Here is a 25,337-nt window from a genome sequence, read left to right on the forward strand (position 1 = left end):
GACAGCATATAATTCCAAGTCATGTATGTTATTGTATCTTAGTTTAAGGGAGTCAATTAAGATTTGTTTTGATGGTAGCTGGGTAATCAAGTACCAACTATACATACATGGTAGCCTAGCCTACGCTACACAGTATACTTTATACATATATGGTATAGTAATTATTAGTGTCAGCTAATTCTGCAGGGTCGATGCAGATTGACATGATAAGTCAGTATAAAGAGAAATTGGATAACAAACAAGGCCTAGCCTGCACTTACGTATATCATATACGGTAGCCTAGCCTACATTATACTGTATTCTATTTTCACATAACACTGTATTATACAAACATCAAAATAATCTTAATGTGCATCTTTTCCATGGATCTTAAAAGTTATGCTTTACTACACTATCCAATTGTAAATATTCTTCTATTGCTTTTGCATTATAGATTCGATCATAGTGATCAAATGTTTTGGTTTGGGGGAATCGATCACTGTCTTTATTTCATTGCATTTAACCTTCCGGTTCAGGGGGTATTTCTTGTTTCTGCATGCAAATGAATCTCTAGATACTTTATTTATGATATATATATTTTTCTGCTATACGAATTGTTTTTAAGTCGTAAATAAAACTTAAATATGTCTCTAGAAATTAAATTACTATTTTTTCAATAGATGACGCTAAGGCCATTTTTTTGTAAAAAATCAAGATTCGCTCACTATTTTCTTGATTTCATCATCATACTACGAGTTTTTCAGATTTATCTTTATCATGAAGACAGCAGGAATGATAAAGTTCTTTTCATGCCCAGTAGTTTTGATTAAAATATTTTCCACTTTATTTGTGGTCGAAGTTTCATCCATGCTAAGCAATGCACGATAATTTATATCATTAGCAGGTTGAATATTCTTTCTCAGCTTCAACTACAACTTGCAGCTTAAATTTAAGGGTAGTGTAAAAACATATCAATACTTAACGTCATTTTTAATATAACTAAGGTACAATGGTTGAAATACAAGCAAAACAGTTGTTATCCAATTTGGTTATTAGCAAAACAACATTTTCTCGTTCCGTTGTTTATGGCTGTACGCATTTTCGCAAGAGTATAAGGTTACTAACAATATTTTTATCATTCTCTTACTTTTTTAACTAGAAGATGGAATAAAGAGATGGAGAAAAAGAAGTTGGTCTCTCTTGCTGCCTGATTGTACAGCAACTGTAGCGTACACTGTTGCCTGAGCCCGCTCGAAGTTTTAAAATATTTTCTAAATATTGTCTTCTTCTTCTTTTAACGGCTTTTTCCCATTTTTGTATGGGGTAAGCACGGTCGCACTGCATTAATTGCTAACTCCATCGTAAATTCTAATTATCGTAAGACGAATTATCGTCACTCGTGCACTACCTGTATTTACAAACGCACAAAAATTGCAAACAAACACTGACTTATTTTAACTTCTGACACAATGAGAGCAAGTGAGGTCAGCTCATTGAATTAATGTACCTATTCCAGCCTCTCGGCCAACGTATCGTACATCGTGCGCTGCCTGATTGTACGCTGTTGCCTGTGCCAGTCACCCGAGAAATTTAAAAATACGCATTTTCAAAATACTGTATTGTCGTATCGATATTAATTGCTAACCCCATTGTAAAAGCGAATTATCGTAACTCGAGCACTACCTGTATATATGTATGTATACATATACATGCACACACAGCTCAGCGTATAAATACCTAAACTGACATAGACCCAAAGAAAATTTACATTTATCGCCGTTTAAATCTTGATCTGCTACTTTAGCCTTTATAGGAATATCAGCAATTATTTAGTTCTTCATTGGACGGGTTGGTATCGTTCTCGGCTAGCACTCTGCTGGGCCCGCGTTCGATTCTCTTACTGGCCAATGAAGAATTAGAGAAATTTATTTCTGGTGATAGAATTTCATTTCTCGTTATAATGTGGTTTGGATTCCACAATAAGCTGTAGGTCCGGATGCTAGGTAACCAATCGTTTCTTAGCTAATGCGAAATAAGTTCAACTCTTCGGCCAGTTCTAGGAGAGCTGTTAATCAGCTCAGTGGTCTGGTTAAACTAAGGTATACTTAATTTATAGCAATAAGGTCGTTTATATGTGTAGATTAAATAGTTATGCATGTTTTTGCATCACACATCATATGTCCATAGATAAGAATATATGGACATACATATACACAGTATATAGACATATACAGTGCAAATGCTTCCAGTTAAACCCTAATACTGCATTCTTTCAACTATTTTCTTATTCTATTTTTAATATCTTATAATCAGTATACTAATTATATATATATATATATATATATATATATATATATATATATATATATATATATATGTATATATATATATATATATATATATATATATATATATATATATATATATATATATATATATATATATATTATATATATATATATATATATATATATATATATATATATATATATATATATATATATATATATATATATATATATATATATATATATATATATTTATGTTTTTCCCAAGTATTTAGTTTGAAATATTCTCTGTGAGACAGGTAGCAACAATTTAAGGTAATTTAGCCTTGTGATTCTGACTTCGTGGGTCCAGGAAAACGTAAAAAGAGGAAAACAAAGGGGAATTTCATATGAGCTTAAGGCTCTTGTTACTGAGGAAGATATTACGTAAAACACGGGCAAACTTGCAGGAGTGTATTTACACACATAACGCGTTAGTAATGGAAAGAGGAATGCTAGTAGATTATTGATCCTGGAGGGATTCCTATGGGATGAGTAAAACTGGGGAATTCCAGACACAGTCCAAGAAGCTTCCACGATATAGGGTCCCTCTGAAATGAGAGATATGCACATTATACGCCAGTAATGAAAATAGACAAAAGATTAATGAATTCGAAGCTGCACTGAGGGTGCCAAAGGGCTTCCATGATATATTAATGATAGCTTAGCACTGCCGACACTCGAAGAGCACGGACATTTGACAAGAGATTCGCATTACTGGCTCACAATTTAAGTAAATATTACGAGACAAAGCTGATCGAATGGAGGTCTTCCAGGGCACATTACCGTAAGACAGGTTCCAGCGAGAAAGGGGTCCGTGATGACTTGCGATCGAGGGCGCAGTTGTTTCACGCGTTAGGATGCGGGCTTCACGCAAAGGGCAATGCGTGGGAATCCAATGGCGGCCGAGCAATGGCATGTGGGCATCCGCAGGTTTGAACGTGGAGCTTGAGCCTGCACCGCTGCGGTCGAAAGGCACGAGGAGAAAGTATACTTTGAAAAGGGCCACGTGGTTAGCTAAGGGCACTGCCAAGGGCACGTGTGAGAGAGAGGCCTCGTGTTTTCTGCTTTTATCTCCTCCTATGGGCAGGGGGCACGTCCAACACATAGGGGCGGTTGAGTCAAGTCCAGCTGATGCCCGTGAGGGGTGGTTGCAGTCTGTAAGAAAATGACCTCAGACAGAGATCACTTTTTTGCCTCGAAGAAAGATCTGCTTAAAGGGAGTGGCCTTAATCCGCTTTTTTAAACTCCCTTGTATTCTGATCAGAAGTAAGTCTCGAGCAGACAGCTGTGTCTATCGATTGAGCAGCTTGCAGGTGAAAACAAATAGAACAAACAACAACAACAAAAGAGGGGGAGGCAATTTGCTAGCTAGTCTAAGTAATAATAATAATAATAATAATAATATTATATATATATATATATATATATATATATATATATATATATATATATATATATATATATATATATATATATTTATATATATATATATATATATATATATATATATATATATATATATATATATATATATATATACTCAGATATATATATGGTACATATATACTAAAAAGGTGATTGAGTTTACATTCTCTCTGTATTTAGTATTTAGTAAATGAAATTTAAATACCTGTATTGTATTTTAGAACTTCCCAAATATTCTTTTTATCCCAGCTGTAGGTTCCCAGATTCATGTAAGTTAAGAGCCGACATTAGATGCACAAAACCCAGATATCAGCCCCTGCCCAAGATGCTGCCATCTGGAATGCTAGATTTGAAACTGGCAAATTCGGATTATTTTATTTGCACAAATATAATGCCTTTCTTTAGCTCAAAATGATTTGTGTATAATGCTAGATTCACTGTATAGTGTACTTTCTCCCTTTCATTAAAATTTTTCTAATCAAAATAGGGTACAGTACTTAACTTCTTTGTCTTATGTTTTCAGGAATAATTATTTATGATGTACAATACAGTGTGTATTTTTGTATAAGTAACTTACCAAGTAATATTTACCAAATAATTACATAGCTAACATTTCTACTCGCTTGGCAGCCTTTTAAAGATTCGCTGTAGCGCTTCTATTGTTTTTGTGTAGGTGACAAGCCCTGCCCACTATCGGAGCACTCAGGAAACAACCAGCAGGTAAGCTCACTTTTGTTTCTGCCGGTTCGTTGTACAAATTGGCGCCATTGCAGCAGCATTTTTTCATGGTTTTCAGTTGTATTTTGACGATGTACTGTACAATTGCTTTGTTTTGGTAGCCAACAAGTTTTTGTCAGCTTATTAGCCTTTTTTGGATTGTTAGCTCACCTTTTTATAGTTGTCTGATTCCAGCACTTATAGTTTTCACTTGCAGCGAAGGGTGTAAAACTAGGTTAAAATCTTGTTATGATCCTCATTCAATATGCAGTAATTGCAGATGGCAAGACTGTAGTATGGAGAAAACTTGTGATGAATGATCTTGGGATGAGAGGCAGTGAAGAGTGCTTAAATCACACTTAAGTAAATTAGAGAGGGATAGAAAGAAGAAAGCAGCTTCTAGAAGTTAAGTATACCTTAGTTTTACCAGACCACTGAGCTGATTAACAGCTCTCCTAGGGCTGGCCCGAAGGATTAGACTTATTTTTACCGCGGGCTAAGAAACTGCTGGTTACCTAGCAACGACTCACAGCTTATTAGAATCCAAACCACATCATAGCTTAGAAATGAATTTCTATCACCAGAAATACCTCTATTTCCCTCACATTAGCCAGCCGGAGAATCAACTCGGGCCTATCACTACTAGCACACAATCCTCTACCGGTGAGACTTGGTCTAACGAGGAATCCACCAGCTTCTGGAGTTGAGAGACCGCTTATGTACTTTTGAAATCACTCCCAAAACTCCAGTTTAGTAGTTAATCCTGTTCTTCCTTCTACTGAAGTGATAATGGCTAAAGTGTTCACAAAAAGTGATATGAGCAGTGAAAAGCTGAGGAGTAATATCGGTCCTACTGTCCCAGATGAAGGTCCTGCCACTCCCTGAATCTGGGAGAAGGCATAACAGTCTGGCGGAGTCTATGGGTTTTTCTCATGGTAGTCGCCTTAGCTGAGCTGTTGCACGATCCCAGGTGTCGACAGACAGCTGTTGGAAAGGCGGTGTTTAGAGGTGCATTAGTTGTCTTCCCAGTTCGACGATTCCAGCGTGACAAGAGGCGCCAGAAACAATACCTAGATTCTTTGACTGCTTAGGCCCCTCAGATGATGTGGTTCTCTGTTCAGATCCTCTTCCAGTTCAGCAGTATGGGAGGGCCAGTACTAGCCCATAACCTTTGTGTAGTTATTTAAAGGACACTTTTGTTCCTGCCAATGTTCAGCATTTGTCTTTATGGGACAGTCCAGAGGCCTTCTCACCTGAGTGCCCATCTGCTGAGTGCCCTCACCTGGCTTCCAAGTGCCCAGCGCCCACTCATAGGTGCCCAACATCAGTGACCAAACGTCTGGCTCATCTATATTAGCACATGTCGCCAGCCCTGAACTGGCCTGAGCGCAACTTCTAAGTACCCACAGTACCCAACAACCACCTCTCTGAGTGCCAAGTACCCACTCCCATCGTGAGCCTCCTTCAATCTGCCCAGAGACTATGGTCTTGTCGTTTGTAGATCAAGACAAACCATCATGGTCTGGACATGCATACAGTTAGCTGAAATCATCAGCTTGTTGAAGAAAACCCCTCCGCTGCCAAGAGGAGAGTGACTTTTATGATGCTTAAATTCATCCCCCGGTCTTCTAGAAGAGGAGGAGGTCAGCCAAGAACCTAAGTGGCAACTCCTTCCTATTCATCTCTTTGCAGTTTCTGTAGCTGAACTTCCCCACCTTTTTTTGTCCCAGCTGCCATGGTCTCGCCTGTCTCGACTTTTTTAATGAGTCATCCAGATGGCAAGACGAGACTCTCCAAGATGGTACTTTCTTCATCCTCCAAGAAGTCTCTCAAGGAGATGGGAGGTTGGTTTTCAGCTAAAAGGGAGCAAGGGAAAGGTTACCTTTGTCTTTCCTCCCTCTCTTTTAGCTCGTAGGAGGTATGTATTTATCATACGTCATCAGGGAAGCTCTTTCTTTGGGAGTCGCTGCCTCATCCCAAGGGGACTTCTCTGGCCTCATTGACTCTTCTCGACATTCTGCGTTCACGTCGGTGAAGATAGTTTTTCAGTGAACTAGACTGTCAGTATGGACGGAAGTTTTTAAAGTTTTGAGCTTTTGACTGGACAGGGAGAGCACTGCCAAAAGACTGAGGATCACATTTATCGAGACACGACTGGCGAGGTTTTTCCCCAAAGTGGACAAGCAGCCATGAAATGGCTCTAGAGCTTTCCTCTCTATTCAGCATTGGGAGATTTAAGAAGAGAGAGCTGTGCCTTACAGCTAAGGAGTCACAGACGGAAATCGCCCTGTTATCTTGTTGTATTCTCTGAACAAACTTTCACATCTTCCTGCAGACACTAATAAGGAATGTCAGTCCACTGTAAGAAGTCATGCAAGATCTGTTGTCTCACCTCCAAGCGCCCTGCTGATTCGCTTGCCTTGCACCCAGATATCTCTCCTCCAGCAGCAGCCCTTCTGTGGAGGTAAGACCAGGGCTCAGTCTAGATCCATTCCAATGTGGTATTTCACAAGGTCCACAGAATGGTCACAAGACTACCCAAAAGTGAAAGTGAAGTCCTTCATGCTACCGGGTAGGAGCCAGACTTCTGGAGTTTGGGAAAAGTGGCTGATTAGGAGGAGCAGAGCCGTGACTTACTAAGTGTTCTGAAGGAAGGACAGCACGTATCTCTGAAAAGCCTCATTAGTCACTCCTCCACTACATTGACGGCTTACTCAAGAGGCTGAGAGACTTTGGGCCCTTTGAGGAAGTTTCTCCTTCCAAAAGAAGGTTTAGAGCTCAGACGCTAAATACAGAGGGTTTTTACACTGTCCTTGTGGTTCCAAAACATCAGCTTGGGACCAGTCTTAGATGTAAGTGCCCTCAGTCATTTTGTCTGAGAGTAAATTCAAGATGGAGACGTAATCCATTCGGCCTTTTCATCCATTCACCAGGGTGACTGGGACAGATATCTAGACATGCAGGACGCGCATTTGCACATTCCAATCATCCAGGACTTGGTGTGGAAGTGCATCTAAGGCCTGCTTTTTCAGGACAAGTATAATAAGTCGCACCCTTATTAAGCCTGATGGCCCTCACCACTACTCGAGGTCCGCTCCTCGGAAAATGCCCACTGATAGACTTCAATGTAATTTTGTATCTGACGATTGGCTGTTTAACTCGCATCAAAGAAAAGTGCTTGAAGGGGCTTACCAAGGTTTTGCTTCTTACCAAGGAACTGGGGTTTCGTGATCAACCCACAGAAGTCTCAGTTGACCTCATCCCAAGAGAACCCCATTTTGGCGATGACTCTCAACTGACTTTCAGGCTTTACCATCTCCTAAGAGAATTTCCAGCCTTCAGACGGCATTACCAGGTTTATATCCTTCGCTCGCTTCTTGGCTCAACAAATGAATGATCCCAAGGGGGATGTTGGCATCGATCGAGACTTTTGTAAAGCTAGGCAGACTTCATATGAGGGTTCTCTAGTTCTTTCTAAAGGCCAACTGGGACAGGAAAACACAGCTAGATACTTACGTGTTTACGATCACCCCAGAGATCAAAGCAGACCTTCAATGTTGGCTGTCCACAGAAAGGCTATCCAAAGGGAAGTCCCTTCAACCTCTGAACTCCGACCTAGACTTTTACTCAGATGCCTTGGACTTATGCTAGGGAGCTCTTCTGGGGAATCAGGAAGTATGTGGCATGTGGACCCCAGAGCAACAGAGTCTACATATAAATGTCAGAGAACTGAAAGTGGTTCATCTAGGCCTTCAGTTTTTCTCGAGCATAACCCGCAACAAGACGTTGGTAGTCCATGTGGTCAATACCATGGACTTAGCATGTATCCGAAACAAGGCGTACCCCATGGTCTCTGCCAGGCAGCAAGAGACCTACTTCTGCGGGCGGATCAGAATCATGACTCTGGTCGCTCGTGTATCCAGGGTAAATTCTAATGTTTTACCAATGAAATGAGCTGGTCAAGCAGGTCCTTCCACCGAATGGACCTTGATCCTCTGATCTATTTGATCTTCACAGAAACCGTGGGGCAAGCAACATTAGACCCCGTTTCGTTACCCAAGAACCATCGTCTTCCTCTCTTTTGCTCTCTGGCCCCAGATCTTCTTGCATGGGCAACGGATGCCATGTTGCAAGACTGGTCCAGTCTGGATCTGTGTGGTTTTCCATCCTTCAGCATGATCAGGGAGGTGATAAACAAATTTAAAGCCCATCGCAATGCAAATATATATGACCCTCATATCCCCGTTTTGGCCCCTGAAAGAATGGTTCACGGACCTTCTTCGGTTAGATTCCTCCCCCCAAAACTGTTTTACCTCAAACAACCCCACTTCAGAAGATACCACCAGGGGTTTTCCGCTTTTGCCCTGACGGGTTTCAGACTGTCTGCAAGCTTGTCAGAGCAAAAGGCTATTCAAGGGAAACTGCAGAATGCTATTGCAAGTTGCAGGCAAAGCAGAGGAAGGACGATCTGGTTTCTTGAACCTGATGTAGTCTTGAAGTGGCTGACGGGTTCCCACTTTGAACTCCTGTTTCTTCTCTCTAGGAACCTCATTCGTAAGGCACTCTTCCTCTTTGCGTAAGCTACTGCTGAACGCATTAGCGAAATTCAAGCCATCGATGAAAGGGTAGGTTTTTCCCAAGGAGACGCAATTTGCTCCTTTACCCTAAGTTTTGTGGCCAAGAATCCAGGACCCGTCCAAGCTCTGGCCTCGCTCTTTTACCTTTTAAGAATTTAATGGACATCCTTGGCTCCGAGGAAGAAGAGAGAGTACTCTGTCTTGTAAGAGCTTTGAGGTACTATCTGAGGAGGACAGAAAATATCACAGGTCCATCCAGTAACCTCTGGTGTTCAGTTAAGAACCCTTCTTGTCCTCTTAAGAACACCTTGTTCTTCCTGAGGGACTTGATTTTGGAGGCACATTCACAAATCCAGGAAGACATGTTATCTACTTTTAAAGTGAAAGCTCATGAAGTCAGAGCAGTAGCTACCTCTCTGATTTGCAGACACAGTATGTTCCTATCTTCCATTCTTCAGTCAACGTACTGGAAGCGTTAGTCTATTTTTGCATTTCACTACAGTATTTGAAGGAGGTGAAAAAAATGTTTGATAATTGCAATACCTTAGGGACTGTTATCAGTGGCCAGCATGGTATTGGGTGAGGATTCATAGGAAAGAGTCTTTTTCTCCTATCCTTTCAACTTGGTTTAGGGTTTTCGAGTTTTGGGGAGCCTGGTGGTCCAGTGTGTCTGGAGTACCCACCTGTCTTAGTGGATGGGTTGTGGTGTTTTCAGAGTAGGTGACAGGGTTGTCTGGTTGTTTTTAAATTTGGTACTGCACCCAGGGCAAGTGGGCACTTTCAGATGTTTTAATAGCCATCAGGCTCATTCTCAGTTGCAAAGCTTGCACTTTAAGTAGAGGTGGGACTCCACAACCCACGATGCCACTACAGGTTAAGATGAGTACTAACCAGAGGTGACCTGCAGTAGCTCTCTTACCAGGTAAGGAAACAACAAGCATTGTATCAGTGCTGACAGATTTTTTCTATTTCAAAGTCATTACCATGCTTTAATGTTTTAGAGTAGAATATGTCCATACATCCTACCTCCATTCAGTGTGGGATTCAGCGATGTAATTAATTGGTAAGTTAATTATATGAAAATGATATTTTCATGATAAAATTAAGTTTCATATATACTTAACAAGTAATTGCAAAATTGGAGCCCTCCCTCCTCCCCTCTTATGGACATAAGGGCACAGACAAAAGTATATATGAAACTTAATTTTAATTATAAACTTAATTATAAAAATATTTTTCTATGTAATTTTTTTTCCTATTTCACATCAAGTTCTTTTGTGTAGAAGCTTGCTTTACAACTTGATGACCTTTGGCTTTGTCTAAAAGGATATTTGCATACAGTAAACCCCCTGTATTCACGGTCTCACTATTTGCGGACTCACATATTCAGGGATATCTCTGTGGAATGTATCTACCCATTATTCGCAGAAAATTTGCCCATTCGCGGTATTTTTCACCGAGAAGTATTCACTAATTAGTGTATTTTCATATTTTCATGAATAAATGCACTTTTTGTGATAAAACTATTAAAATACTCAGGTATAAGCATTTTTAGAGGAGTTTTTTTGTGTTTAAACTAACAAAATAGGCAGTTTTAAGTGTTTTTGGAGGGGTTTTAAGTATTGGTGGGGGTTGCAGTGCGCATCCCCCGCCCCCCCGAATACGGGGTTTGCTGTATTTTTAAAAGCAATGACAGAAACTATGAGTATGAACATTCTCATTTTATATATCCTCTGTCACAACATTGAACAAGAAAGCTTATGCCTGCAGACAACTTTACTGGATGGCCATGATCATATGAGGAACTATAACAGGTTTTGAGTGAACACTGGGCTAACTCTTATGAGGATTATTATTGTGCGCCATACTGTTTGGATGAAATTTGTGTGAAAAATGTTCATAGCACTTCAATGGGCCATAAATGATTTAGGGCAACTATATTAGCTTAGTATGGGGGAGAGGTAGATCAGCCATCCTTGAGATTTCGTGGGGCCATGTACTGCCTCTCCATAGCTCCAGGATGTCTTTTTTTTTCATTTGCTCATAAATTTACCCAGGGATTGCTTCTGGTTTTAGTTCTTATCTTTTATGATAGTAGTTCAGATATAATTGTAATTTTCAAAGTAAAGTGCAAACAAATATTAGAAAAAAACCCGTATACCTCACAAAAAAGCTACTGCATCTCCCCATCTCAGTAAATCTTGTAAATATTTTACAATAAATATACGGTACTCAGAATTTGTTACTGATTTTAGATCTTGTCTGTTGTGATGTTGAGCAAGCTGTAATTATAAATTTACAAAATAAAATAAATTATTAGAAAAACATGTATATTTAAAATGTTATATTTTTATGAGTATCTTGTAAAAGAGGCCCCACACAGGGTTGTCAATAATTACTTTCACCTTCCCGTGGACGGTAGAGAAAAATTTTTAGAATTATTTTTTCTTACACCATGTGCATATCTTCCTCCTGCCATTGATGTGTTTTTTCTTACACTGGCCAACCTTAAAGTTTGCCCTGTTTGGGGGTGTGCTTAATATATATTTAGCCTGTCCTGTAAGGGTTAAGCCTTGGGTTGGTTCATACTGTATAGAATTAACTAAATTGTGCATTATTTCTCACAGAGGGAAGGTTTGTGTTGGAGCTGTCTCATCGAACAGAAATGGGTGCCCCAGCTGGCTGGGTAGCAGTAAAGAGCAAAACGTATTGGCCGCCTCCATCTTCTGCCACTACCACAACTACACAACACCCTTTACGTCATGACACGCCTACTTCTCAGTCTGGTGAGTTATTTCTTTGTAACTCGGTATTTTCCTGCAACCTCTGGGTAAAATCTGCCATCTCCACATTACATATGTGGAGATGCCCGATACCTTTACTTGTGCAAATTTAATAGGATGTAAATAGTTTATGTTTTCATCTAAATACTTATGAATGTACAAATGTATCTGTAGTCAATTTTTATGCAACTTGTCACACTGTAAAGTAGATGAGTCTACATTGCATAACTTAACTTCTTCACTTTCATGCTATACCATTTGTTGCTAACATAGACGTGAGTCAATCTGCTGAGACACCCACAAAAAAAAAATAAAAATGTTGATCACACTATGTAATCTTGAACGGACTATTAGTAGCACTACAGGTTCACAATCCTTTATCTGAAACCCTTGGGGCCAGTTTTGGTTTTGTTTTCAGATTTTTTGTCTTTTGGAACTGAAATTTGCTCCATAAATACACTCGCATATTTTATTTCCAACAAAAATTCTAGAAACCCAAAGTTATATTGCGTCAGTAGAACCATAATTACTGTATATACTCGTGTATCATCCAGTTTCGCATCTTGCAACCTTTAAAATTTTGTCCGTGAAATATGATTACATCATATATCTTGTGTTATGCAAGTTGCATGTTTGGTAGATTATGCTAGGCTATGCTTCATGTGTGATGTATACTTTTGTTAGGTTATAATAGACCAGTCTTCTGATGCTGTCACAGTTATGGTAGATTCCATTGATAATGCCTATTACATCTGCACGTAATAATTGACTAATTATGTAATAGGCCTAGAAGCAAAAGTTCAGTAGGCTAAATGTGATTTGTTATAAATTCAGCCTGCTTGCCAAACTTGTGACTTATCTAATAGTTCTTTACCATATCTTTTAACAGCCACTTACTATTTCATGCAAAACACTGGCATGAACAATAGCAGTACAGGTACTGACATAACCAAATTGAGAAACAGCTGTTTGATGATATTAGTTACCTTATCTATCACACGTTTATTAAGAGTTGCATTACAGTTGTCAGCGTGTTAAAACTTGCATATTAGTGGTGACTTCCATGAATAAAAATAAAAGACAATTTTATTTATCCTTCACACAATGGAGAAGGTGGTTTTAAAAATGTATACCACTAAAATTAAGCTGCAGTTTGTAGCTCTGGCTGAAGAAATGAATAATGGGCTGGCTATGAAAGCAGTGTCTAAAACGGGTAAATGACACCTTTACTATTTAAAATTTACTATGTTTATAAATAAAGTTCATTCTCTAACCAAACTGTATTAGTTTATAGGGAAGATATATCTCCGAATTAAGCTTCATTTAGTAAGTAATGGTAGTGAGGATGCTAGTATTCCTCAGTCTGCTGATGATTTTGAGAATTTACTGTTTCTAAATAAAGTTGAATTTTTTTTAAGCCAAACTTTGTTAATTTTCAAGAAAAATGTAGCTCCAAATTAAGTTCATTTAGCAATAATAGTGAGGATATTGATAGTCCTCAGTCAGCTGATGATTTTGAGAATGTAAACATTACCAGGATGCAAATGACTGATGATCTCAATGTCCGTATTTTTTAACACAATGATGTGATAATACATACAGTGTAGCTGGAAACAGTAAGTAAAACAAGTTTCATTAAAATCATCATCATTTTAAATACAAGGCTAGAATTTGGAAGAAAGGTTATACTATAAAAGTTTCAGAGGGATTTGTCAACCCTGCAGCTGAAAAATAATGGACTGAAATGTCAAAACTGAAATGGTTTGGGAAAGTGATGAAAATGATAGTATGAAAGTAAAAATGGGCAGTAAGAATGGCCAGAAAATCTTGGAAAAAGGGCACAGATGAAGACAAAGACCAGATGAGAACTAAGGTGGAAGTACACTGACAGGAGAATATGGTAATCCTACATCTTGTTTACCTGTTAACCCTTTCACTGATTGTTGAAGGATATAGACATCAATCAAACTTTAAGTCCAGTGTTTTGATGTGTGCAAGTGTTACTGATATTTTTTATACATATGTACAGTAATACCTCGATCTTACATGCTTTGAGTTGCACGAATTCACAGACACGAACTTTTCATTGGAACCTAACTAATTGGCATACGAATTTTTCACAGACATGCGACATTTGTAAAACTCTTGAGAAACACTGCAGAAGTGGTTATGTTTAATTTTTTTATGTAATTTACAAGTTTTCATGCTTTTATGTGTAAAACTGGTATGAAAATTTGTATTTTTATTCTTGTACTGCTAAAGGCCATTGTATGATCCTAAAATGACAAAGCAGTTGTTGATGTAAACATTTCTCTCTCTCTCTCTCTCTCTCTCTCTCTCTCTCTCTCTCTCTCTCTCTCTCTCTCTCTCTCTCTGTCTCCTGGTACTTTAATATTTGCATTGATGAATAAGTTGTATGTTTGTTCACTCTCTCTCTCTCTCTCTCTCTCTCTCTCTCTCTGTGTCAGACTATAATGTCTTTAGAATTAACGGTCCATTCCAGCAAGTGAAAACAGAGGCAGAGTCAGTAAAGTGGGAAGGATATGAAAATACAATTTTAAATATCTAACTTCCCTGGTGTTAGTTACATATATATAGCTTTATCCCGCCGATTCGTCACGCGCATGGCAGAAAATTCAAAATTTGCGGTAATCGCCGATAGATGGTCAGGTGGCCATACCTGAGCACCCTCTACCAGGTACTTAGAACCATTCCCAATTGTCCTCAGAAATTCCCTGCCGACGTGCTCTGTCAACACGTTGGGAAATTGGCCTACTTTGGTTTGTTTACTACAATTGGTGAAGTGCACCATTACTTGTTTGGTTTTCATGATGGCTTTCGCTGGATTTTGGATTTTCCCTGATTTTTCTTTTTCTCATTGTTAGCCTATTTGGTCTGTATTTCTGACTGTAACAATTGTTCTTTGTACTTGCTTCTTCAAGATGGCTGACCCTGTTGTTAGAATGTGTTTGGGGATGAACCGCTTCTCTAAGGCTGCTTGATCCCCACACAGTTTGTAAGAGTTTGCAGAGATCATGTGTGTGTGCATTTGATGATAGATGCAAGTGAGTGTGAAAGTTTGTCCGAGAAAGAGTGGAGAGAGTATGATCGCTATGTGAGGCGACATTGGAAAGTAACACAGAATTAGAGAGCTAGATCTTCCAGTGTCCTTTCAGCTAGGTCTTCTGATAGTCAAGTCCTTTCTAACTTGTCTGATACTAATTTTTCCTGATCCCAACCCTGTTATAGTATCTTGATTCTCCAAGTGGGAGTCGGGAGTAACTAACTGGCTCTTGAAGCGACATAATGGCTGCTATTTCCGCCATAGGAGTTTCTGTGCAATCCCTTCTTCGGATAGGGAAGTGATGTGGGGGCAGTGCATAGTTTGCAACAAAGTTCGTGACATGTTAGTGCAGTGGAGGGAAAGGCCTGCTTTGCAAAAATTGTCGACATTCTAGCTCCTAGACCTCTTCCATGCTCCCCAACCCCTGGGAGAAGGAACGCCGACAGGCTAAGGGAGGTGAGAGACGTTGAACAACGAGCGGACGTCCCCTCGAGCGATCCTGTTGACGCATCCCAGGACGCTCCCCCTCGCCGCAGGAAAGGCAAGATGAGGACGTGTTCGTCTTCCTCGGATGACGCAAGACCCAGACGTGGTTGGCGTCAATCACTAGAATCTAGACCTATCAAGAGACGCAGGTCCCCCTTCCCGCTCCAACAACCCTCTTGCAGCAAATGGAGTTCCAGAGATTTCTCCTGTCGGAAGAAGACGGCGCCGCACCCAACAGAGGCGTAAGACGTGATATTCGTCGGAGGAAGAAGACGCATATATTATTTCAGTTCACGCTTTCTCCCCCCAGAATGGGACGTGGTCGCAAGCTGCGCTACCACCTTCATCAAAAGATCCCAGCCAGAGTCTCCGGTTGTGGAAGCTCGCGGCAGTGCCATTCCAGTTGTTTCCCAGCAGCAAGTGGCACCGCAAAGTTCTGTCGGAGTCCAGCAGTCCTTTGCGCTCTTTTTGACTTCATAAGTCGCATGACTAAGAGAAGAAGCACACAAGAAGGAACGGTTGACGCCAACAGACCCAAGAAGAGGGTAAGGCAAGAATCAGAACAACAAGACGCTAACAGCCAGCAAGACGAACTCGCGCAAGTTGCAGCGCTCAGACACTTCCTCGCTAACGTCGCACGAGTGACGGAGGGGACAAGGATCGTGAAGCCCTCGCAGCGTTGGACGCACGCGCGGACGCACGCAAGCAGCACGACACAATAATGCTTCACTCGCTCGACATCGGAAATAGCGGATCCTTTGAAGAGATCTCGGAAGAGAAACTCAAGAAACCTTCATGCCGCTGATCTGAAAAGACTTACTCTTTGGCGGACTTATTTCCGGCAATCCACTTTCAACAGGCCGCACTTCGGAGTCCTCCTCGCACATTTGATTGGAGACCTCAGGAAGTCTTCTTCATTCAAGAAGACAGTGTTGGCCAAATCAGTGAAGAGAGCCTTTTCGGACACTGAATGATTGATTTTGAAGAAGAAGGAACAAGGAAAGACAACTTTTCCTTTCCCCGACAAGATTGGCTTAGATCCAGCATGGTGGTACGAGACTGGGGAAGCTCTGGTTTGGGAGTCTCTGCCTCCCAAGGGGGACTTCCTCCAGACTCGCTGACTCTTCACGGAGAACAGCCATGACAAAGCCAAGGTTCTGTGGTCCACTTCGGAGTTGACTGTTTGCTGAAAGGCTGCCTTTCAGAACTATTGAAGTTCTAGCTTGATGGACTGGACTTGTAGCTCTTGCAGAGTGTTTCAGATCAGAAGAATGACATGCAAATGCACCTTATTGCCTGTCTCGATAAAGCTGTGAGGGGACTGGTCGGTCGAACTTTCTTCTGCCCTTTTCACAGCTGTTATCAAGAAACCAGCCATGCTGTGTCTGTCATGTCTTCTGGAGTGACCATAGCCTGTGAAATCTGAACTGTTGTGTATGCTCCTCTATCTAAACAGCCTTCCCTTCAGAGCTGGTTAAGATTTATCAGCAGCCCTGCGCAACAATCAACGCAAGATCTGGATCACTAGGATCACAGGGAAAGTTCATCCCGCAAACTTTTTAGCCAGGAAGGACAAGGAAGCTCCTCCCACGCACAGCCCTCGAGAGGAAGTCAGAGAATGGTTGCTGGAGGACAACTGTAGCACCCCAAGCAGCAACCCAAACTAAGAATACCACAACAACCTCCAGACACAAGTGGGAGCCAGGTTATCCCACTTTTGCAAGAGTGGCTTCTCGCAGTTGACTATGGACAGTCGTGTTTTGGAAGGAAGGATACAAGATCTTCCTAAGGAAGCCCCTTTTCACAAGAAATCAAGAGTTGACAGCTACTACTCCGGGAGCAAGCAGCAGCTCTTCGAGAACAGGTGACCCAGATGCTATCAAAAGCAGCAATAGAAGAGGTAAAGGACCTCTCATTGTGAGGGTTTCATAACAGACTTTTCTGGTACCCAAGAACCTGGGGTTGGAGACCAGTTCTGGACGTGAAGTCCACTGAACAGCACGAAGAAGCTGGAAAGCTTGCCATGGAGACATCTCAGAACGCCAGTCCTAGCAGGCACCAGACAGGAAGACTGGATGGTTTCGATAGACCTACAGGACGCGTATTTTCACGTACCAATTCACCCGAACTACAGAAAATATCTGAGGTTTGTGCATCTCGGGACAACCTATCAGTTCAGAGCACTTTGTTTGGACTAAGCATGGCTCCTCTTACGCTTCTCGAGTGGCATCGAACGTAGCTCACTGGTTACATCTAAAAGGGATACGGATTTCGATGTACCTGGACGATTAGCTAATCAGAGCCAGATCGCAAGCAAAGTGTCTGGAGGATCTACAAGTTACAATGAATTTGACGCAACAATTAGGTCTGGCAGTAAATCTAGCCAAATCACAGCTAACGCCTTCACAGGACATCATCTACCTGGGGATGAGGATTCGTCAGTGGTTTCGGCTTTTCCAGCCCCGAAACGCATTCTAGATTGCTTAGAAAAGGTGAAGCTCTTTCTAGGGAGATGGACCTGTTTGGCGAGGGAGTGGATGAGTCTGCTGGGGACCCTCTCCTCGATCGAACAATTCGTCTCCCTGGGAAGACTACATCTACGTCTACTTCAGTTCCATCTGTCAAGCTATTGGAAAAGAGGCCAAGATTCAGACGTGGGATTCCGATCCTCTGGGAATCAAAAATCATTTGAGTTGGTGGAACTAATCCCAAAAACTTCACTAGGCCTTGAATCCTTCAACAGAAGAACCCCGACCTAGTGTTGTATTCAGACGCATCAGACATGGGATGGGGTGCAACGCTGGGGAAGGGCGAGATCTCAGGTCTATGGGAAAACCATCAGAAGAAATGGCATATAAATGTCAAGGAACTGGTGGCCATTCATCTTAATTAACCACTTTCAGGAGAAGGTCCAGAACAAGATTGTACAGGTCAACGCAGACAACACCACAGCGCTGGCTCACATCAGGAAACAGGTGGCACCTGCTCGGATTCCTCACGAGGCAGCAAAGACTTCCTGCTGTGGGCAGAAACGAACAACTTAACTCTGATCACCCGTCACAGAGGGAGAGAAGAATGCCAGAGCTAGGATCTTTCAGCAGAGGAAGACAGGGTTCTCACGACAGAATGGACTCCATCACGAGCAAAGTAACAGGCTTTGAACTGTGGGGAGAACTGTCAATAGACCTCTTTACACAGAGAACGAAGAGGTTACTAGGTCTACTGCCTCCAGTCCCAGACCAGAAGCAGTGGCAGGGACTCTTCCTCATGAATTGGGAGGGACTAGACATGTACGCTTTTCCTCTATTCAAGATCCTAGACAGAGTCATGAAGAAGTTCAGAGAGTCGAACGACGCCCGCATGACCCTGATAGCTCCATTTTGGCCCATGAGACCATGGATCACGGAGGTGATGGAGTGGCTAGTAGACACCCCCAGATCGTTACCTTGTCGGAACGATCTACTCAGACAGCCACATATAGAGAGATACCATCAAAATCTCCTCGCTCTCAACCTAACTGCCTTTCGACTATCGAAAAACTGGCAAGAGCGAAGGTCTTTTCAAGGAAGCTGCAAGAGCCATCGCGAGAAAGCTAGGAGAACGCCCAGACTCAAGGTGTACCAATCAAAGTGGGACGTATTCAGGGAATGGCAGGAAAATAACATTTCCTCTTCCAGTACCTCTCTCTACCAACTGGCAGATTTTCTTCAGATTTGAAACCTGAAGGAAACCTAGCAGTATCTACTATCAAGGGATACCGCAGCATGCTTGCTTCCGTCTTCCGTCACAGAAATATTGACGTGTCGGGAGACAAGGACCTCACGGATCTCATAAGGTCTTTTGAGACAGTTAAGAGGAAGGACAACTGACTCCCTCTGGAATTTGGACTTAGTCCTAAAATTTTTAACCTCGGTCAGGTTTGAACCTCTCGACAAGGCTTCTGGAAGGATCTCACTAAGAAGACCTTTTCTGGTCGCTGGCTACAGCCAAGAGGGTAGGAGCAGAACTACAAGCCTTAGCAAGAAAGTAGGCTTCAATGGGGAAATGCAGTCTGCCCACTTCAACTTGGTTTTCTAGTAAAACGAGAACCCTTCTCAACCATGGCCCAGATCTTTTTCCATACCAGGGCTGTCTCATTTAGTAGGACAGGAAAAAGAGAGAGGCCTTTGTCCAGTTAGGGCCCTAAAATTTTATCTACAGAGGACCAGAAACATGAGAGGTCAGACAGATCACCTCTGGTGCTCAGTGAAGAAACCTTCGTTACCCTTATCAAAGAATGCACTGGCGTTCTTTATCAAGGACTTGCGGGAAGCTCACCAAGAATGTGACGAAAAGCTTCCCTAACTCAAAGTCAAAGCTACACGGCAAGAGCTGTGGCGATTTCATGGCTTATAGACAACAGGTCTATGAAATCGATTTTGGTTTACTTTTTACGGCTAAATCTATTCGCAGATTGTTACCTGAAAGAAGTACAGACCCAATATGAGGATTGCTGTTCCCTGTCTAAGTTGCCTCCGCGCCGTAGCTGGAGAGGGTACCACTGGTTCTACCCTATAACCTTTTTTTTTTTTTTTTTTTTTGTATTATACCCTTGCCTTTTCTTGATTTGAATCACAGGTTGTTCAGGGAAGGTTGTTGTAACCTTCCACAGTCTGGGGTTGCAAGTCTAAGTTAGGTTTATGGAGGTGTTATTTAGTGATTTAGTGGGTCAGGTGGTCAGCTCTTGTCCATGGCTATGCTAGACAGCAAGGGTGGTGGTCTAGTCATGTTAAGGTCGAGGGACCGTGGTGACAGCCCCATAGGAGACTTTCACAGCCTCTGATGGGTCGCTGGGTCTCTGCTGAATGAAGTAATGAGGCAGGATAATTATGAAGCCAGCTTCCTTATCAGGTAAGAACCAGAGTATGTTCACAGCTAATATTTATGTTTAGTAATTATACGACTCCACGGTGTTTTGGTTCTCTAACCCACCACCAATGGTGAACAATCAAAGAGATATGTAACTACTAGGAAGTTAGATATTTAAAAATGGCATTAATATAAAATAAGTTTTTAAATATACTTTTACCTGGTAGTTACATATATGTGCTGTCCCTCTCCCTCCTCCCCTCTGAGAACAGGGGCATGGGAATTTGAGGACAATTGGGAATGGTTCTAAGTACCTGGTAGAGGGCGCTCAGGCATGGCCACCTGATCATCTATCGGCGACACGCGAATTTGAATTTTCTACACTGCATACATTTAATCAAAGGGATAAAGCTATATATGTAATTACTAGGTAAGTATATTTAAAAACTTATTTTATAATGAAAATACCATTTTCTCTAGTAAGAATTATAAAATGGTCAGAAATAAAAGAAGAATTAAACAAAGACTGGGAAAACACTCGTAAGTGATAATATACAGGTAAATATGGATATATTATTATATAAAATATTAGAGAAAATAGTGGGTAAATATATACCGAAGAAGAAAAGTAAACATCAGTCACGCATACCAAGAGACAGAAGGATCCTGTTGCAGAAAATCAGAAAGTGGAAAAAAGCTCTTGCAAAAGAAAAGAATGCAAGGAAAGTGATGGAACTAAAAAGTAAGATAGAAAATGCAGAACAAAAGATTATACAATCAAAAGAAAATGAAACAACCCTACAAAATATCAAGCAAAACCCCAAAGTTTTTCACTCATATGCAAAAAAGATGAATAAAAGAAGAGTAGAAATAGGCCCTCTAAGAATTGAAGGGCAATTAACGAATGAAAAAAAGGAAATATGTAACATATTAGCAGAAAGATATAAGAGTGAATTTACACCTAGAATTGTTAATGAAGATAATGATACAGAAATAAGAGATGAAAATAGTGAATATTTATCGGACATAGATATTAATGAAGCCGATATTGTGCAGGCTATTAACCCTTAAACGCCTAGTGGACGTATCATACGTCGACTAAAATTGTCTGTTGGGTGTCAAGTGGACGTACCGTACGTCGACTACAAAAAATTTCAACCTTCGGTCAACTTTGACTCAACCGAAATGGTCGAAAAACGCAATTGTAAGCTACTCTTACATTCTAGTAATATTCATTCATGTACCTTCATTTGGCAACAAATTGGAAGTCTCTAACACAATTTTTCGATTTATGGTGAATTTTTGAAAAAAACTTTTTTCTTACGCCCGCGCGATAACTCGGCCGAAAATTTCATAAATTCTTTCATCATTTTGTCGTAATTTTTGCACTGTTCTATATTAGCCGTTACATAAAGTTTTATATATGAAAATGTGCGCAATTTCATGTAAAATACTGCAAAATACAACCCATGGTTGTAGCTTTTATCAGTTTGGAAATATTTTCATATAAACCACGATAACTGCCAAAATTTCAACCTTCGGTCAACTTTGACTTGACCGAAATGGTCGAAAAATGCAATTGTAAGCTAAAACTCTTACATTCTAGTAATATTCAATCATTTACCTTCATTTTGCAACAAACGAGAAGTCTCTAGCACAATATTTCGATTTATGGTGAATTTCTGAAAAAAAAACTTTTTCCTTACGTCTGCTCGCGGTAACTCGGCTGAACATCTCAGAAATTCTTTCGTCACGTTGTCGTAATGTTTGCATCGTTTTACATTAGTCGTTACATAAACTTTTATATATGAAAATGTGTGCAATTTCATGTAGAATACAACAGAAAATAGCTCATGGTTGTAGCTTTTATCAGTTTTGAAATATTTTCACATAAATCTTGATAACTGCCAAAATTTCAACCTTCGGTCAACTTTACCTCGATCGAAATGGTAAAAAAACGCAATTGTAAGCTAAAACTCTTACATTCTAGTAATATTCAATCATTTACCTTCATTTTGCAATAAATTGGAAGTCTCTAGCACAATATTTCGATTTATGGTGAATTTTTGAAAAAAACATTTTCCTTACGTCTGCGCGGTAACTCAGCCGAACATCTCAGAAATTCTTTCGTCACGTTGTCGTAATATTTGCACCATTTTATATTAGTCGTTACATAAAGTTTTATATATGAAAATGTGCGCAATTTCATGTAGAATACAACAGAAAATAACTCATGGTTGTAGCTTTTATCAGTTTTGAAATATTTTCATATAAATCTTGATAAATAGAAAAAATTCTACTTTCGGTCAACTTTAACTCAACCGAAATGGTCGAAAACTGCAATTGTAAGCTAAAACACTTACAGTCTAGTAATAATCAATCAATTAGCTTCATTTTTCAACAAACGGGAAGTCTCTAGCACAATATTTCGATTTATGGTGAATTTTTAAAAAAATTTTTTTACTTCCATGGCGTTATTAATTCATGCATCATTTTGTGATAATATTTTCTCTGTGTTGCTTTGATCGTTTTACAATTTGTTATATACCAAAATCATCGCAATTTAGTGTACAATACAAAGAAAAAGAAAATAACCCGTTAGCTTTAACCGTTTTGCTCACAGCGATTTGTATAAAATTATATAAAAAAAATTTTTGCGCTGTCATATATTTCAATATTTATATATGATAATGATATTTTTTCATTTCTGATGGTTGCATACTAAACTTCAGGCAATGACAAAAAAAATGAGCCAAAAATGAACTCTTAATCTTAAAAACTAAGCGTGCTGTGATTTTTTGAAAAAAACGTTTTTTCCGCTTCGGCACTAACTCACCGAACGCCACCGGCATACAGGAGACGTATTTGTAAATAGAGGCTTGGCGTTTAAGGGTTAATGAAATTAAAAATGGATCAGCAGCCGGACCAGACCTCCCTGCCATTTTGTTAAAGAAAGTGGTTCATTCAATCGCAAAGCCACTAGCAATATTAAGACAGAATGTAGATACAGGCAAGATTTATGATGAGCATAAATTAGCATATATTACCCCTATTTTCAAAAGTGGATCAAGACTAGAGGCAAGTAACTATAGGTCTGTGAGTCTGACATCTCATATTATGAAAGTGTATGAAAGGGTAATGAAGAAAAATATAGTGAAACATTTAATGAAAAATAGTTTGCTTAATATAGGACAACATGGTTTTGTACCCAGAAAAAGTACACAAACCCAACTGTTAGTCCACCATGAAAGCATATATAAAAATGTGATAAAAAAGACACAGATGTGCTTTACCTAGACTTTGCAAAAGCTTTTGACAAGGTAGACCATAATATATTAGTGAAAAAAATTAGAAAACATAACGTGGACAAAGTAGGAAGATGGATAAAAGAATTTTTGCAAAACAGAAAACATAGTGATTGCAAACGACGAGAAATTGGATGAAGCTAAGGTAATATCCGGTGTGCCACAAGGTACGGTGTTAGCTGCATTGCTGTTTGTGATTATGATTGCAGACATAGACAGTAATGTTAAGGACTCGGTAGTGAGAAGTTTCACTGATGACACAAAAATAAGTAGAGAAATTACTTGTGATGAAGATAGTAACTCGCTACAAAGAGACCTAAACAAAATATATAAATGGGCAGAAGTAAATAGGATGGTATTTAACTCTGATAAATTTGAATCAATAAACTATGGTGATAAAGAAGGAATGCTATATGCATATAGAGGATCTAATAACGAGACAATCACAAATAAGGAAGCAGTTAAAGACCTTTGTGTGATGTTGAATAGGAATATGTTATGCAGTGATAAAATAGCAATACTATTGGCAAAATGCAAAGCAAAAATGGGAATGTTGTTTCGTCACTTCCAAACAAGAAAAGCCGAACACATGATTATGCTTTATCAAACGTATGTACGTAGTCCACTTGAATATTGCAATATAATATGGTACCCACACTACCAAAAGGATATTGCACAAATAGAGAGTGTACAAAGGTCCTTTACAGCTAGAATAAAGGAAGTTAAGGACCTTGACTACTGGGAAAGACTACAATTCTTAAATTTTTATAGTCTTGAAAGGAGAAGAGAACATTACATGATAATACAGGCATGGAAACAGATAGAAGGAATTACCGAAAACATCATGGAGCTAAAAATATCAGAAAGAGCAAGCAGAGGTAGATTAACCCTTAAACGCCTACTGGACGTATCATACGTCGACTAAAATTGTCTGTTGGGTGCCAAGTGGACGTACCGTACGTCGACTACAAAAAATTTCAACCTTCGGTCAACTTTGACTCGACCGAAATGGTAGAAAAACGCAATTTTAAGCTAAAACTCTTACATTCTAGTAATATTCAATCATGTACCTTCATTTTGCAACAAATTGGAAGTCTCTAGCACAATATTTCGATTTATGGTGAATTTCTGAATAAAAAAACTTTTTCCTTATGTCTGCGCGTGGTAACTCGGCCGAAAATTTCAGAAATTCTTTTGTCTCGTTGTCGTAATATTTGCACCATTCTATATTAGCCGTTACATAAAGTTTTATATATGAAAATGTGCGCAATTTCATGTACAATACAACAAAAAATAACTCAAGGTTGTAGCTTTTATCAGTTTTGAAATATTTTCATATAAATCACGATAACTGCCAAAATTTCAACCTTCGGTCAACTTTAACTCGACCGAAATGGTAAAAAAACGCAATTGTAAGCTAAAACTCTTACGTTCTAGTAATATTCAATCATTTACTTTCATTTTACAACCAATTGGAAGTCTCTAGCACAATATTTCGATTTATGGTGAATTTTTGAAAAAAAACTTTTTCCGTACGTCCGCGCCAGAAATTCTTTCGTCACGTCGTCGTAATGGTTGCCCTGTTTTATATTGGTCGTTACATAAAGTTTTATATATGGAAATGTGCGCAATTTCATGTAGAATACAACAGAAAATAACTCATGGTTGTAGCTTTTATCAGTTTTGAAATATTTTCATATAAATCACGATAACTGCCAAAATTTCAACCTTTGGTCAACTTTAACTCGACCGAAATGGTAAAAAAACGCAATTATAAGCTAAAACTCTTACATTCTAGTAATATTCAATCATGTACCTTCATT

General features: G+C 39.7%; 1 protein-coding gene across 1 annotated transcript in view; it reads left to right on the forward strand.

Annotated features, from left to right (window-relative positions):
- LOC136826813 (protein hairless-like) overlaps nucleotides 1-25,337 on the forward strand; it is a 60,684-nt gene that overhangs the window by 12,678 nt on the left and 22,669 nt on the right. Inside the window, exon 2 of the mRNA XM_067084260.1 lies at nucleotides 11,656-11,814. Coding sequence (XP_066940361.1) covers nucleotides 11,656-11,814 — 159 coding nt within the window. The remainder of the gene's footprint in view (nucleotides 1-11,655; nucleotides 11,815-25,337) is intronic.

This window comes from Macrobrachium rosenbergii, chromosome 41 (genome assembly GCF_040412425.1).
Source record: "Macrobrachium rosenbergii isolate ZJJX-2024 chromosome 41, ASM4041242v1, whole genome shotgun sequence".
Lineage (NCBI taxonomy): Eukaryota > Metazoa > Arthropoda > Malacostraca > Decapoda > Palaemonidae > Macrobrachium > Macrobrachium rosenbergii.